The following is a 12,569-nucleotide window of genomic DNA, read 5'->3' on the forward strand; positions in this document are numbered from 1 at the left end:
GAGAGAAGTATTTCCTTGTCGGCTTCAATCTCACTTACTACGTTCACACAGACAGAGAAAACGAAGTCCCCAAGGTGAGCTGCTTGTATTTTTGTTCTTAGCCCTGCAACAATTGTGAGAAGCATTTTAATACCTCTTACTCAGACAAATCAAATACAGATTTGATCAGGCAAACTTCTGTTTTTAAAAAAGATCAATTAGTCCAACAACTTTTACTGACTACAGATAATATAATCAAATAATTTTGGCCCAATTTTAAAAGTTAAATTCTTCTCTGAGCCAATGCTGGTTGGATTTTTTTAAAAGAACCAAAACAGCTTTTTGTAATTATTCATGCTCTCTTTGTCTAGTTTTAGAGATCCTTTGATTATCTGAAACATAAAAGTGCAACAAAGTAAACATTTTAAAATTGAGAAGTGGTAAATATGTTTTCATCTCTAGACTCTTTGTGCAGACTTGACTCTCATCAGATTACTGTTTGTAAAAATGATATTTTTTACAAACAGTAAAATAAAAAAGAAAGAGAGAGGCTATGGGGATGGATACAGTTTCAGAAAAGGAAGAGACAGCAGCTATGAAAAAGAAAGTTGTCTGAAATATTATAATTACATGCTAAATTGTGTTGGTTCATGTTTTGGATTGGAAAGTTCAAAAGTCATAAAAACTTTTGCAACGACCTGTATAGTTCGCTGATGATAACCTGATATTTGTCTCTGAATTACCCGGAACGAAAGCAAAGTCACTTCTCACTAAATGCTGAGAGCAGAAGCTTTTCCAAGAAAAAGGATAGTTTACTGGGCCTGTCAGTAATCCCCACCGGGTCACTGGCAGCAGGAAGAGCTGCAAACCCAGTCCTGCGTGACAAAACCTGCCAATCAGGCTGAAAAAGAAAATTCCAGGAAAGAAATGTTCGTTTCTGTAATTAGAAACTTCCTTTCTAACAGAAAAATTCTTGCTTTGTTTGAGCGTCCGCGGTGGCGACCGGGCGGCGGTGCCGGATCCCCCGCGGCGGCCAATAGGCCTGAGCGGTGCTGAGCTGCGAGGGCCGTTCGAGGCTGCTTGCAGCTTCAATTGCTTTTGCTTTCAATATTTTTTTTTTTCTGAAAAGAAATATTTGTTTCCTTTTATTTTTGCCTTGTGTAACAGTTATGGGCTAGGCAGCTAACTGCGATACCAGAAACCGGTTCTTTGAGGAGCCTGATGTGGGAATGAAAAACACAAGGAAACTGTTTTAGTTAGTGTTTCGTGCCAATGTATTGAATTTTTCTTTGGGAACAGGGAAAAACATAAGGGAAGGAAAAAAAACAAACAAACAAAACAATTACAAATACACAGTGAGAGACAATTCAAAATAAATGCAAAGATCATAGAGTTCTTTTCCTTTAGCTCGCCATCCTTTGTTTCAGAAGAGTATCTAATCCATCATATAAAAAAAAACCCGACCTAAAAGGCCAGAAAACCCATTAAGTATCTTAACAAATAAATGCAACAAATATCATTACAATTATTAAATATCTAATAATTAAACATTTAAAGTCAATCAGGTTACATTAACCATAATTTAAACAAAAAAAAAGAATAATCGTTTCAAACTAATCAATTAAGGTTAAGCTTGAAAAGTTGAAATCAAAGTTAACTTTCAAAATATCAAAGAAAATAAATTAACTCAAATACTCAAGCAGTGTGAGGAAAAGAAATTAAATAAATATNCTGCGCAATATCNAATTANAATGTAAATGTAGCTACATCTTATTTTAATTGCAAAAAGTGCCAAAACACGCACAATATCAGCAATCGAGTTACCTTTGCAGAGAGTGGGGCGTACCAAACTGCAAGCTTGGTGACGGCCCAGGTACAAACGGCAACAGTTCTAAAAAAAACAATGCTCCAATGAGCAATCAAGCAAACAAGCATGCCAAACCGATAGTGCCATGCTACAACAAAACTCACCAAGAGATCAAATGAGTAGATGCAGAGAATTGGGTTAATTTCCAGGGTGAAAATGTTCAGCAGAGCGCCAACAGCCAGCCACAATCACAGCGGAACAGGTGATGTTGTTTAACCTGGCTGGAGGCGGGGCTTAAATAAGTTGAGGAGTTTGGGGAAAACAGGAAGTGGGCCCGCAAAAATAAAAGTCTTAATTGACTAACTGCGGGTTACACTTACCTTTATAAAAATGCATAAGTTGGGTGTGCTGTGGTGGCACAGGAGTTCAGCAAACCCATGTATGGAAGTCTTAGTCCTTGACGTGGCCGTCGCAGGTTCGATTCCCCGCCTGGTGACCTTTGCTGCATGTCTTTCTCCATCTCTCATTACCAACTTTCCTGTCAATTAACTATCAAATAAAGGCCACTAGAGCCAATCAAACCTTTAAAAAACAAATGCATAAGTCTGGCATTTCTCCATCTTTTTTCAGGTAAGTTAGTGTGTTCCAATCTGTATTTTACCACTTTGCATGTTCAATTTTTACAACTGTTTCTTTAAAAACAACACAAAAAACCCCCCCACAAAAATCATAAAACTAGACTCTGTCTTAAGGATTTGAGGACTATTGTTACCATCTAAAACCAGGAAAATTGCTTGAAGTCATGTAAGTGCACTTGCCATTTATCTTGGCACAGAAAATTCTTGACCACAAAATATGAGGAAATTCATCTTAATTATGAGTCATTGACTGTACTGTGACTGTGACTTGCTATAGCATCTCAGATGTATTAAATAAAAGAGGAAATTTTTTTTGTTTTTCAGCAAAAAAATGTTGTGTTGCAACAAAAGTAAGATGCTCAACTTAAAGTCTGAATGCAGAAAATGAATGTGTTGAGACTCATTTATTAAAATGCAAGATAATTTCCTTGAAGGTACTTGATACAACCGATTCACAAAAATAAGCAGGACAGGTTATGACACGCCTGTAGCTTCTTGTTATAATTGCTCCTTTCTGAGAATTGAAACAAAAACATATCTGGTGTCATGGTTTACAGAAATGGAAACCTCCTTAATTTTATTCATAAAGAAAGTTAGACGTGCATATCTCAGTTCAAGCTATTTAAGTTTGGTAGCCATACTAAGCAGAAAAAGCACCTAGATAAATCAGTACAATTTTTAAAAAAGGCCTGAAATGCTTCCATGATTTTTTTTTTATGGACCCATACAATCAAAGTGAAAGAAAAACTTCAGCAGACTGGTTTGTCTTTTTAGATAATTCAAAGAAAGCTAGAAATAACAATGGCCTTTCAAGGAAGACAGGTGAAACGGAGGACAAAGATTTAAAGAAGTGATCAGATTTCTCCTGGCATTTGTGCCAGGAACTCAAGGATCACAAAATACAAAGAAAGAGGGAATGACACAAATTGTTGTGTTCTGTGTTTTCTGTGTAGTTAATTTTGAGGTTTCCTGTGTTTAATCCTGTCCCCGTCCTGTCTTCCCTGTTTGCTTCCCAGGTGCGTCTCATTCTCCGATTACCTTCCCTGTGTATTTAAGTCCACCTGTTGTCTTTGTCTTTTGTCGGGTCCTCGTCAAGTGTTGTTAGTCTCCCTAGTGTCACGGTGCCTGTCTGTTTGCCCCGAGCTGCTTGCATTTGGACTGTTTCTACATTAAACGTTCATCTTCTTCAACCTGGGTCTCTGTGTTCTTTCTCACCACAATCAGCCACAAATCATGACACAAATGGGCAGAGAAGAGAGATTTAAAGTCTTTGTGAGATGCTGTGTGGGGAAAAAAAATAGCTAGAAAATTAAGCTAAATATTCAAGGCAAATACACCAGTAAAATAAATCCAGCCTTATTAAAATGTAAATGTAGAGAATTGTGCAGAAACTGAAATATATCAATGGACTCTATGGTTGTAGATGATGTAGTTTTTCTCAGAGCAGCTTAATCTGAGGGGTTCCCATTTTATTTTTGCACTGAATTGACATAATTAAGAAAAGAGACGATCTAAAATTAGCAAAAATCTGAACTTTATAGATGATATTCAGTGTTTTTTTAATACAATTTACAAAAATGGACAAAAATCTTCAATTTGAAAAACATTTTTTTCATTGCAGCAAAAGCCAGCTCTCAAAAAGGCTCACCTCAGCCCTGCATGCAGAGTGACGTAGTTGTGACTGTGCTAACATTTTAGCAGCACAAGGCTAAGAGTTGAGGCCAACCCCTGAGTTGATCTGTGCTGCGACTGTCTCCTAGTCAGTTTTATTTTTAGTATCAGTACTAGCAATAGTTTTGTTTTTATTAAAACTAGTGCACTAGCTACTTGGCAGACTGTTTTCTCAGGCAAAACTGCGCTGCAGGTGTATTTCAGTTAAACAGAATGTCAGAGGGTACAGTTGTAGCTCATGTTGCGGACACATCCGTTCAGCTCTATGTTCTGACTCGAGCTCAGCTCACACCCTGTGAAACTCTAAACTGTGAAACGGGCTTTGAATTTAGAAACTCTCAAAGCTGCAGCTGGTCTTGTGGTTCACTCGCCACTTCAAGCTGGTGAAAGCACTTTTTGAACAGCTAGATTCTTTAGCAATGAGGTTTTATGGTTTACTCTTGAGGTTTTCTGTGGGTTTTCAAGAACTGGGCTCATGAAATGCTGACATTTTCTGAGAGACTGTTTTATGGGGCAGAGGGAATCAGCAATCATAATGAAATCATGAAGTTAATTCTTCAATTGATGCATGCTTGGTAAGTGTAGAAAGCAAATCAATCAACAATAGAAGCAGGCAGTGTGTAGACAGATCCAGAAGCTTACAAAATAAACAATTTACAGTTAACTCAGATTAATAAATAATGATACCAACAAGAAGCGACACAGGTGAGAGCATAAAAATAGTCAGAGAACTGAAAGTAAGTTGCAGGTTAACCAGAACCTGCAACTTACTGACTTTTGAACAGGAAGTAAAGTCACAGGGGGAACACCCACATTTCAGGAGTTACTAATGATGAAAAACACTGAGCACGAGCTAAAATTACAAAAGAAAAAAGATTGACTAATAAATCAGGCCCAGATCTTTTCTTGTCAAACTGAGCTGCAGAAATTAAGAGTTTGTTAAAAAGTCACATTAAAAACCTGCTACCAAGTCTAAGTAGTTAAAATGGAGGAAAGTATCATCAAGTGCTTGTTTTTTGTTTGTTTGTTTTTCTTATGTTTTGCTTCTTTTATTTAAGAAACAAAACACATTGTTGCATCAATGTTGCAGCATTTCAGCCTTTCAGTCTGGAGAAACCCATGTGCCACGACAACACTGCTCTAAATAAAAAGCATGCATGTCAAAACGATATCGGATATTTAATTATTTTGTTTTATCATTCAATCTATGCTGCTTTTGCATTTATATTCATATTTATTTATTTATTTCAAACAGTTTTTTAAAAACAAAAGAACAAGTGATCAGTAGGACTGAGAAAAACATGTGCATACAAAACCAAGAACGAAATAATTTGTTTATTACACTTTTCTGTTTGAAAAGTAGTAGGAAGAAGTGAACACTTATCTAATCCACTCATCTAAATTTAATTAAATATATTACCTACTGACTCAATAATTATCAAAAATTTGTATTTAGAGCCATAATATTGATATGATAAAGAGCCAACAATAAATTATATTACACAAACAAGATGATTACAAACTCTCATGAGACAAGAAGATGTACAGATAATACTAATAGTATCAATAACGTTTGCAAAGAACAACCTGACAAACAGACAAGGTTCTTTGAATTACTTTTCAAACTGGTTGATGTTTGGGCATTGTTTTAGTTCCATACTCGGTTCGTTCCATTGTTTGACCCCAGTTTGAATGTTTTGGTGGTGTTGTTTGTAACTAATTGGGTTTTTTGTTTGATTTTCCAGGTTCCTCTGGCTAAAGGCAGGAAGGTTACGGTTGTGTCCGTCCCAAGTGCAAACCGCTGGCAGGACGTTGTGCTGGGAAGGATGAAATGGGCGACTTCCACCATTGAAACGACGGTAAAAAGGGAAACATAAAGAATTATCCAAGAAAGAAAACTTGTTTTTTTTTATGGAGCTAAATAGATGCACAGATTTACAGTAAAAAGTGGAGTAAATATTAGGCAAAGGTTGACAATATACATGGTGTTCCAATATCCATAAATTTTAGTTTTCCATCTATCAAGTACTTAATGATAACCATTCTGTTATTTTCAATACACAGTCAAAATCCTATCCTGCAATCAGTCCTTCCTGCATATATATTCGCATTCAATAAGTTAAAATATGCTTCCTGATGAGGCTCGTTTGTCAGATTTTAAGCAGGTAAAGAAACGTTTCATTAAGCCCACATTTCAGTTTGTTTTTTGTTCATAGGTCTGATGTGATATTATAATGTTAGATGTCACATTTCTATTAGTTATGAGTGGAAAAACATCACAATTAGCAGAAATAAAAGCTTTCAAACATGTTTCTGTGTAAATAATTAGGGGTGAGAAGGGATAAATCAGCCGTGATTTACTTAATTTTGGAAGATCTCCCGTCACGTGAAACCAATCTTATTCACCAGTCTTATCGAAGTTCGCAAATGTCTGAAAATCAGCCACTGTTTCCTTTTGCTCTGCGGTGAAAGAGAGAGCTGACACGTCTACGGTCAACAATACGGCCACTTAATGACATTGTCTCTGTAATTATCAACTTTTCAGACAAAAGTAAAAGAATATCAGTCAAAACAGAATCGTCGGGTCATGCCTTTAAAAGATCCCTGTAAATAATCTATGATGTGTTTCAGTCGGCGACGGAGTTGCTGAAATAAAGGAATGTTTCAATAATATTATAATCTTTTGACTGTGACTCTATAGATCAAAATAGTTTAAACTATATATATAATTATCCCTGACTATGCCACAATCTTGGCTACAGGATGCAAAATAGATACAAGCAAAACATTTGCTTACATGTTTTGCATGTAATCTAATGTCTTATCACTAAATGCCTTTTGGCATTTTGTGATGTCAAAAAGAGGAAAGTCTTCCTTTGTGCACCCAAAGGAAAAACATCCCAAGAGTCACTAACAGCCAAAGCTTCATGTTGGCTCTGTTTAAAGCCAACATGTTTTAAGCAGCATTTAAAATTCATCCAGCCTCTGATGAACTTCACACAGCAGGAAAAACAAAAAACCATCCAAGAAACTAAACACAGAAAAACAATCAGATGAAAGGGAGTGAAAATCTTTATACATATAATTTGAATGTGAGGTTTTTAATTCTTAGCATAATTTACTTTCCCCTCTGGGGTGTGTTTGTTTTACGTTTCACTGCCTCACCTGCTGCTCATGCTGGGTAGAGTCCCAACCAAACACCCTGTTCTAACTTCATAACAGGTGGTTTGGTTCCTTTCTGAGAGGACAGGATGAAAACACTAAACCCAAAGAAGGCGTAAAATTTCCCCACCCAAACTAACTGAATCCTCCATGCCAAATAATCCAGGTGCCTCCCAAACCAGTCATTTCATTGTATTTTCAGACAAGTTGAGTATTCAAATTGCTTCTTTACATTCTAGAAATAAACGCCAGCTTTACAATCATCGTCCGTTACAATGTGATCTAGCATTATAATGTTTTATTAATACTTCCATTACGTCCACTTTGATTCCAGATCCGTAAAGAGGCAGATTATCTGTTCATGATGGACATAGACAGCGTCTTCCATGCCCGGTTTGGAGCCGAGTCCCTCAGTCGTCTTTCAGCTGTCCTTCACCGGGGCTACTACAAGGTAGCCTCACGTAATGTTTGCTTTAAGAGACGTTAATTAAGATGAGAGATATTCAGTCTCTTTATGCTGCTCTTACCAGTCGTTTCCAGTTCATCATATATATTATTCAAAGCCTCTCATGTTGACCTGCTTTGTCCACACAGACGACACCGAGGGACAGTTTTCCTTACGAGCGTCGACCTGAGTCCAAAGCCTTTATTCCTGCTGGGGAAGGAGACTACTACTACACTGCAGCGGTGTGGGGCGGATACCTGGAGGACATGCACAAGCTTGTCAAGTAATCATACATTAACATCTTCAACAGAAAAACCCTTCGCCTTTAAAATCATGTCTTTCCAGGCAGACATGTTGACTCAGGTTTTGAGTTGCCAAGACTTAGGTCAAGTGAACTTTATCTCGAGTGATCAGGACTTAAATTAGGATATGCAGGGTAAACACTGCAGCTCTGACAGCCAATGCACAGCATGTTTATGCTTCATTCTGAAAGGCTGATTGAAATGTTAACCAATTTATGGAGTACTTATGACTCGTAACAACAAGCTCATGTAAATTGTACTGATAGGTATTTTTCAACAACCTACGTAAAATGAACTACTTGTGTGAGTTTTTACCAAGCTGTCATGAAATCATGTGCTGTTGATAAGCCGCAGTAATCCATACCTGTTTATTTCAACGTGGTCCTGAATCTCTCCTACTCCGACCCATGGAAACAGGCCTTGCATAAGCTTTTCTCCACCGCCCCAAATCCTGAATTCCAGTGTCTGTAGTGAGGCCTCCCCATTGTTTGACCTCTGGCATAACTGCACACTTGGAGCGGGCGGCTGGACCGTGTTGTGCTTTCCTGATGAATGCAATCGGGCTGATTAGGGGGTCCAAAGCACATAGTTCTCCCCAATGTCTTGGCAAAAACATATAAGCTCCATTTCCGCACAGGAAGTACCAGTCAGCCATCACCGTAGTCTCCTGGTACTATGGCGCTGCAACGAGCTCTCTCCTGTCGTCCTCTCGTCTGGCGTGCCATGTTGAATCTCCTGAAGCAAGTCGTGACAGTCTGGATTGTCCTTCCAGACGCTGCAGCCTGTGGTTGACCCCTGACCTCTGCAGGCGATCCAGTCGTTGAATTCTGGCGTTGTCTCGCAGAAGGTGTCAACTGTGTTACACAGGTTCCATGGGATCATTCCCAGTGCTCTAGTTCCGTTGTAAACGCAGTTCCTGAGAGACCCTGGTTTGGCTCCTGCTAAGGAAATGGTCTCTGGTATTTTTATCACAGTCCATGGAAACGGAAGTACGTCAGTCGCAAGTGAACAGTTCATAGCTCCAAAAAGTCCTTTTGCGGCAGCTCCAGTTTGAAGTAGAACAGAATAATCCTTTTTGCACCACTTGCATCCCTTCGGCGCTGGGAAGCTGCGCCGTGGGTGGGTGCTCAGGCCATAGAGACACATCTGCTTGTCATCAGTGATGTTCCCTGGTCGGAGACCTGAGTTGTGTGTGGCGTATGGCAGCTGTGCACACACATAGCAGTTCACCTCGTTCCCCTCAAAAGCGGTCCTGTTCAGCAGTCCACTGAAGTGAGGTCACTTCCCTCTCCTGAATTTGTGCTCCAACACTCTCTGCAGCTTGCAGTGACTCAGATGTATCCAGCTGGGTCTTTCAGCGATCTTTACAGATGTGGTCATCAGCACCTGGAACGGTCCTTCCCACCGTGGACTCGCCCAGTTCTTTCGTTTTTTGACTTTAATGTAGACCCGGTCTCCTGGCTCGATGGGAGCGGTCTCCTGCGAAGGAAGAGAATCAGAAGGCAGTAAATCTGCACTGGACACTTCCTTCTCTTTAAGAGTCCTGATCATATAATCTGTTAATGTCTGTTCTTCATCTGCTTTCTGTAAATCTGGAGAGAACAGAGGTAATCTGTAAGCTCTCCCATGAATTATTTCAAAAGGTGTTAAACCATCTACTGCGGAGTGATTCTCATGTAGTTTCACCAAGTCCAAACAATCCGGTCAGGGCCGGCCAGAAGTTTCCATGCATTTCCTTAATCCAAATGTCTTTCCCAAGTGAGTAGCCATGTTTTGTATCACTTGGTTTACAAAATGTGGCCCACTGTCCCTAAAAATAGTTTGTTGGATGCCGTGCGTTGGAATAATTGTTTTCCATGTNAATGTTTACAATAATTATAGATCATAACACAGGATCCACCCTCCCCTCTCTTCGGGTATTCCTTTAAAACTAAGCTTGACAGAAGTCAGTCAGGCGGCCTAAGCAATGTGCCTGGAGACAAACAGTTCAGTTGACTGATGGGTGGAGAGTTGTTTTCTCCCTGTTGGACACACCCTTTGTGACCTGACAAAAATATCTTCTTCTTGAGCAACAAAGGAGTTCAGAACGTTCTGATTCTTGTATTAGTAGGTTGCAGAGCTGTTTTAACTTTATGATGTCAAAGTAGTTAAAGACGAACACTGTCCAACTGCTCCTTCTGTGAGCAATGTGGGCAAGACAAATAATAATAAAGCTTCTTTTGTTATTGGCTGTTTGTATCCAGCCAACATTGGCTGTCATTGTTCTCCTTCCTGGGACTATAAATTGTTCAGCTGATAAAACAAAAACCTGACAATGAAGAGTGTAGATCAGGGGAAATGTATTGTTTATCATGCTTCTCATCATTTTTCATCTCCCACCTTCCCAAACCTCTCTGAACCTCTTGGAGATTGTGTCTGCTGCTTTACACTGATGATTTATAACTAAAAAAAGCAATTCAGAGTTCCACTTAAAATTTGATTCTCACTAGTTTATAAAATGCGTTTGCCTCCTGAAACAGTTCTTCTGCCTTTTGCTTTCCTGTCACGTTAATAAGTTTTATTATTAGACACATATAACCAAAGTAAAAGCAAAATGCTGCTTTCAGAAGATGATTTTCATTTATTTAAATTCTCTTCAACTAGTCTGCCCCTGTGTGAATAAGCACTTGTTCTGAAATGTAATAACTGGTAGTGCCACTTTTTGTAGCTGCAATTGCCATCAAGTGTTTGCAGTAACTGGCGATGAATCTTTTACATCGCTTTGGAGGGATTTTTAAAATTCATCCTCACTGAATGTTTTTCTTTTTTTTTTCCACTATGAACTGCTTCTCAGTTTGCAAACTTTGTCATCTTGTCTGTCCACAGAAGGATTTCTCTAAAGTCTTGGGGATCATCAAGGTTTTCTTTGAGAAAACTGGGAGATGCCTTTGTGTTGTTTTCCACCTGCAAGGGTTTTCCCATTGAAACCCTCACTTTGAGACCTTTTTTGCCCAGTTTTGCTTTCTAATCTTTAAATCATAAACTCTGGTCTTAACAAAGGCAATGAGTCCTACAATGCTTTACATGTAATAGTATAGAATAGACTCCTAGACAGAACCTTGTGGTACCTCACATGCAGGCTCCAGGGAGTCTGACATTTAGAAAGTACACTAAACATCCTGCCAGAACAGAGCCGCACCTAATAAACTGACTAGAACTAAAACCTGTTAATCAAGAAACTGTTATCTACAGTATCAAAAGGAGATAAAAATTTTAGGACAGTCTTTCTCAAACTGTGGTCCCCGGACCACTGATGGTCCGCGGGGGGACCTGCGAGGTACTGCATGTAAACGACCGTTTTGCCTTGACGTGAGCTCGAAGTGCGACGATACAGCTAGCTTACCAAAGGATTGTGTTAAAAATAATGACGGAAAACTGGCAAAAAACTGGGTTACTCAAAAGAAAAGCTTCAGATACCGATGGAAATAAACAACTCTATGATCAGACGAAATTAAGTCATAGCTGCTGAGTGTTCAAAGGAATCCGGTCACTGGATTCCTTTGAACAGGTCTATGCGGTGATCGGTAGGAGTTGGCTCCGTTAGTCAGAGCTGTTCTTAGTTTTTTTTATGATTTTGCTTGGGAATGAATGATGCTCTGCTTTCAGGTCAACAGTTATTGTTTTTTTTATTTAATTAAATGATTAAATTAAATCAATGAAATACAATTAATAAATACGATTGACAGAAATTGGTGGATTATTTTTATATTAAATTGTGCAGAAAAGGATTTTTTGTTTCTGCTAAAGCAACTCAAGTCTATTTTCTTTAATTGTGGTTCTGAATCACAAATAGCCCTACATTGTAGCACTTGGTAGTAAAGACGAACTTCTTTTTTTACTTCTCAAAATGACCAAGTAGACCTGTTCATGGTTTTGTCGTGCCTAATTACATTTACCAAACATCACCACTCTTCTCATTAGGACAAACAAAGAAGCTAATATTTTTGTTTCAGGTTGCATCATATATTAAGCTGTGCTATCATGAGGCAATTTCAGGTCAGGTGGTCCATCACTGTTTGTTTAATAGGTTAAGTGGTCCATGGCCTGAAAAAGTTTGAGAAACACTGGTTTAGGAGAACCAGTAGAGGTGCTACAGTTGGGTGATTACATATTGCAATATTTTTTTATATGACTATGTTTAAATTCTACTTGAGAAAAGTATATTCAAGTAATGCCACTTTTACTTGTGTACAGATTTTCTACCCCTGATTTTACACAAGTCAACTCTTTCCAATCATATTTTCTGAAAGTTTAATACAAATACAGAAGGCCCATCTTAAATTGTTCTTATTTTTTATCCCACTCAGAGTTGGTGGTACTAATTCAAAGTGTGTTTTTAAAAACAAGTGTGCTTTTAAATGTACAACTTTTCTTCCTTTGCGTTTTGTTGAAAGTTTTGATGTCATTCTTAATTTTATCCCCAGTAAAGGTGGCATAAGTAAAAAAATATAGAGAATTTATTGGTTCTACCTAATTTTGAATCTTTTTAATGGAATTTTAAACATTTCTTGTATTTGTGTTCAACT

At 38.3% G+C, this 12,569-nt stretch overlaps 1 protein-coding gene and 1 long non-coding RNA gene across 2 annotated transcripts in view; one reads left to right on the forward strand and one right to left on the reverse strand.

Annotated features, from left to right (window-relative positions):
* The window catches only part of LOC106952278 (histo-blood group ABO system transferase 1-like), a 12,033-nt gene extending 2,164 nt beyond the window's left edge, over positions 1-9,869 (forward strand). The window contains exons 2-5 of the mRNA XM_015040293.1: positions 4-74; positions 5,841-5,954; positions 7,592-7,708; positions 7,852-9,869. Coding sequence (XP_014895779.1) covers positions 4-74; positions 5,841-5,954; positions 7,592-7,708; positions 7,852-7,989 — 440 coding nt within the window. The 3' untranslated portion in view covers positions 7,990-9,869. The remainder of the gene's footprint in view (positions 1-3; positions 75-5,840; positions 5,955-7,591; positions 7,709-7,851) is intronic.
* Positions 1,404-2,326, reverse strand: LOC106952298 (uncharacterized). Its single transcript, XR_001425954.1, has 3 exons — positions 1,951-2,326; positions 1,804-1,870; positions 1,404-1,443 (listed from the first exon to the last, which is right to left on the reverse strand). It is a non-coding gene; the product is annotated as an uncharacterized LOC106952298 (long non-coding RNA).
* Positions 9,870-12,569: the final 2,700 nt, after the last annotated feature.

Source organism: Poecilia latipinna, unplaced genomic scaffold (assembly GCF_001443285.1).
Source record: "Poecilia latipinna isolate Pla-1442-1.1 unplaced genomic scaffold, P_latipinna-1.0 Scaffold504, whole genome shotgun sequence".
NCBI lineage: Eukaryota > Metazoa > Chordata > Actinopteri > Cyprinodontiformes > Poeciliidae > Poecilia > Poecilia latipinna.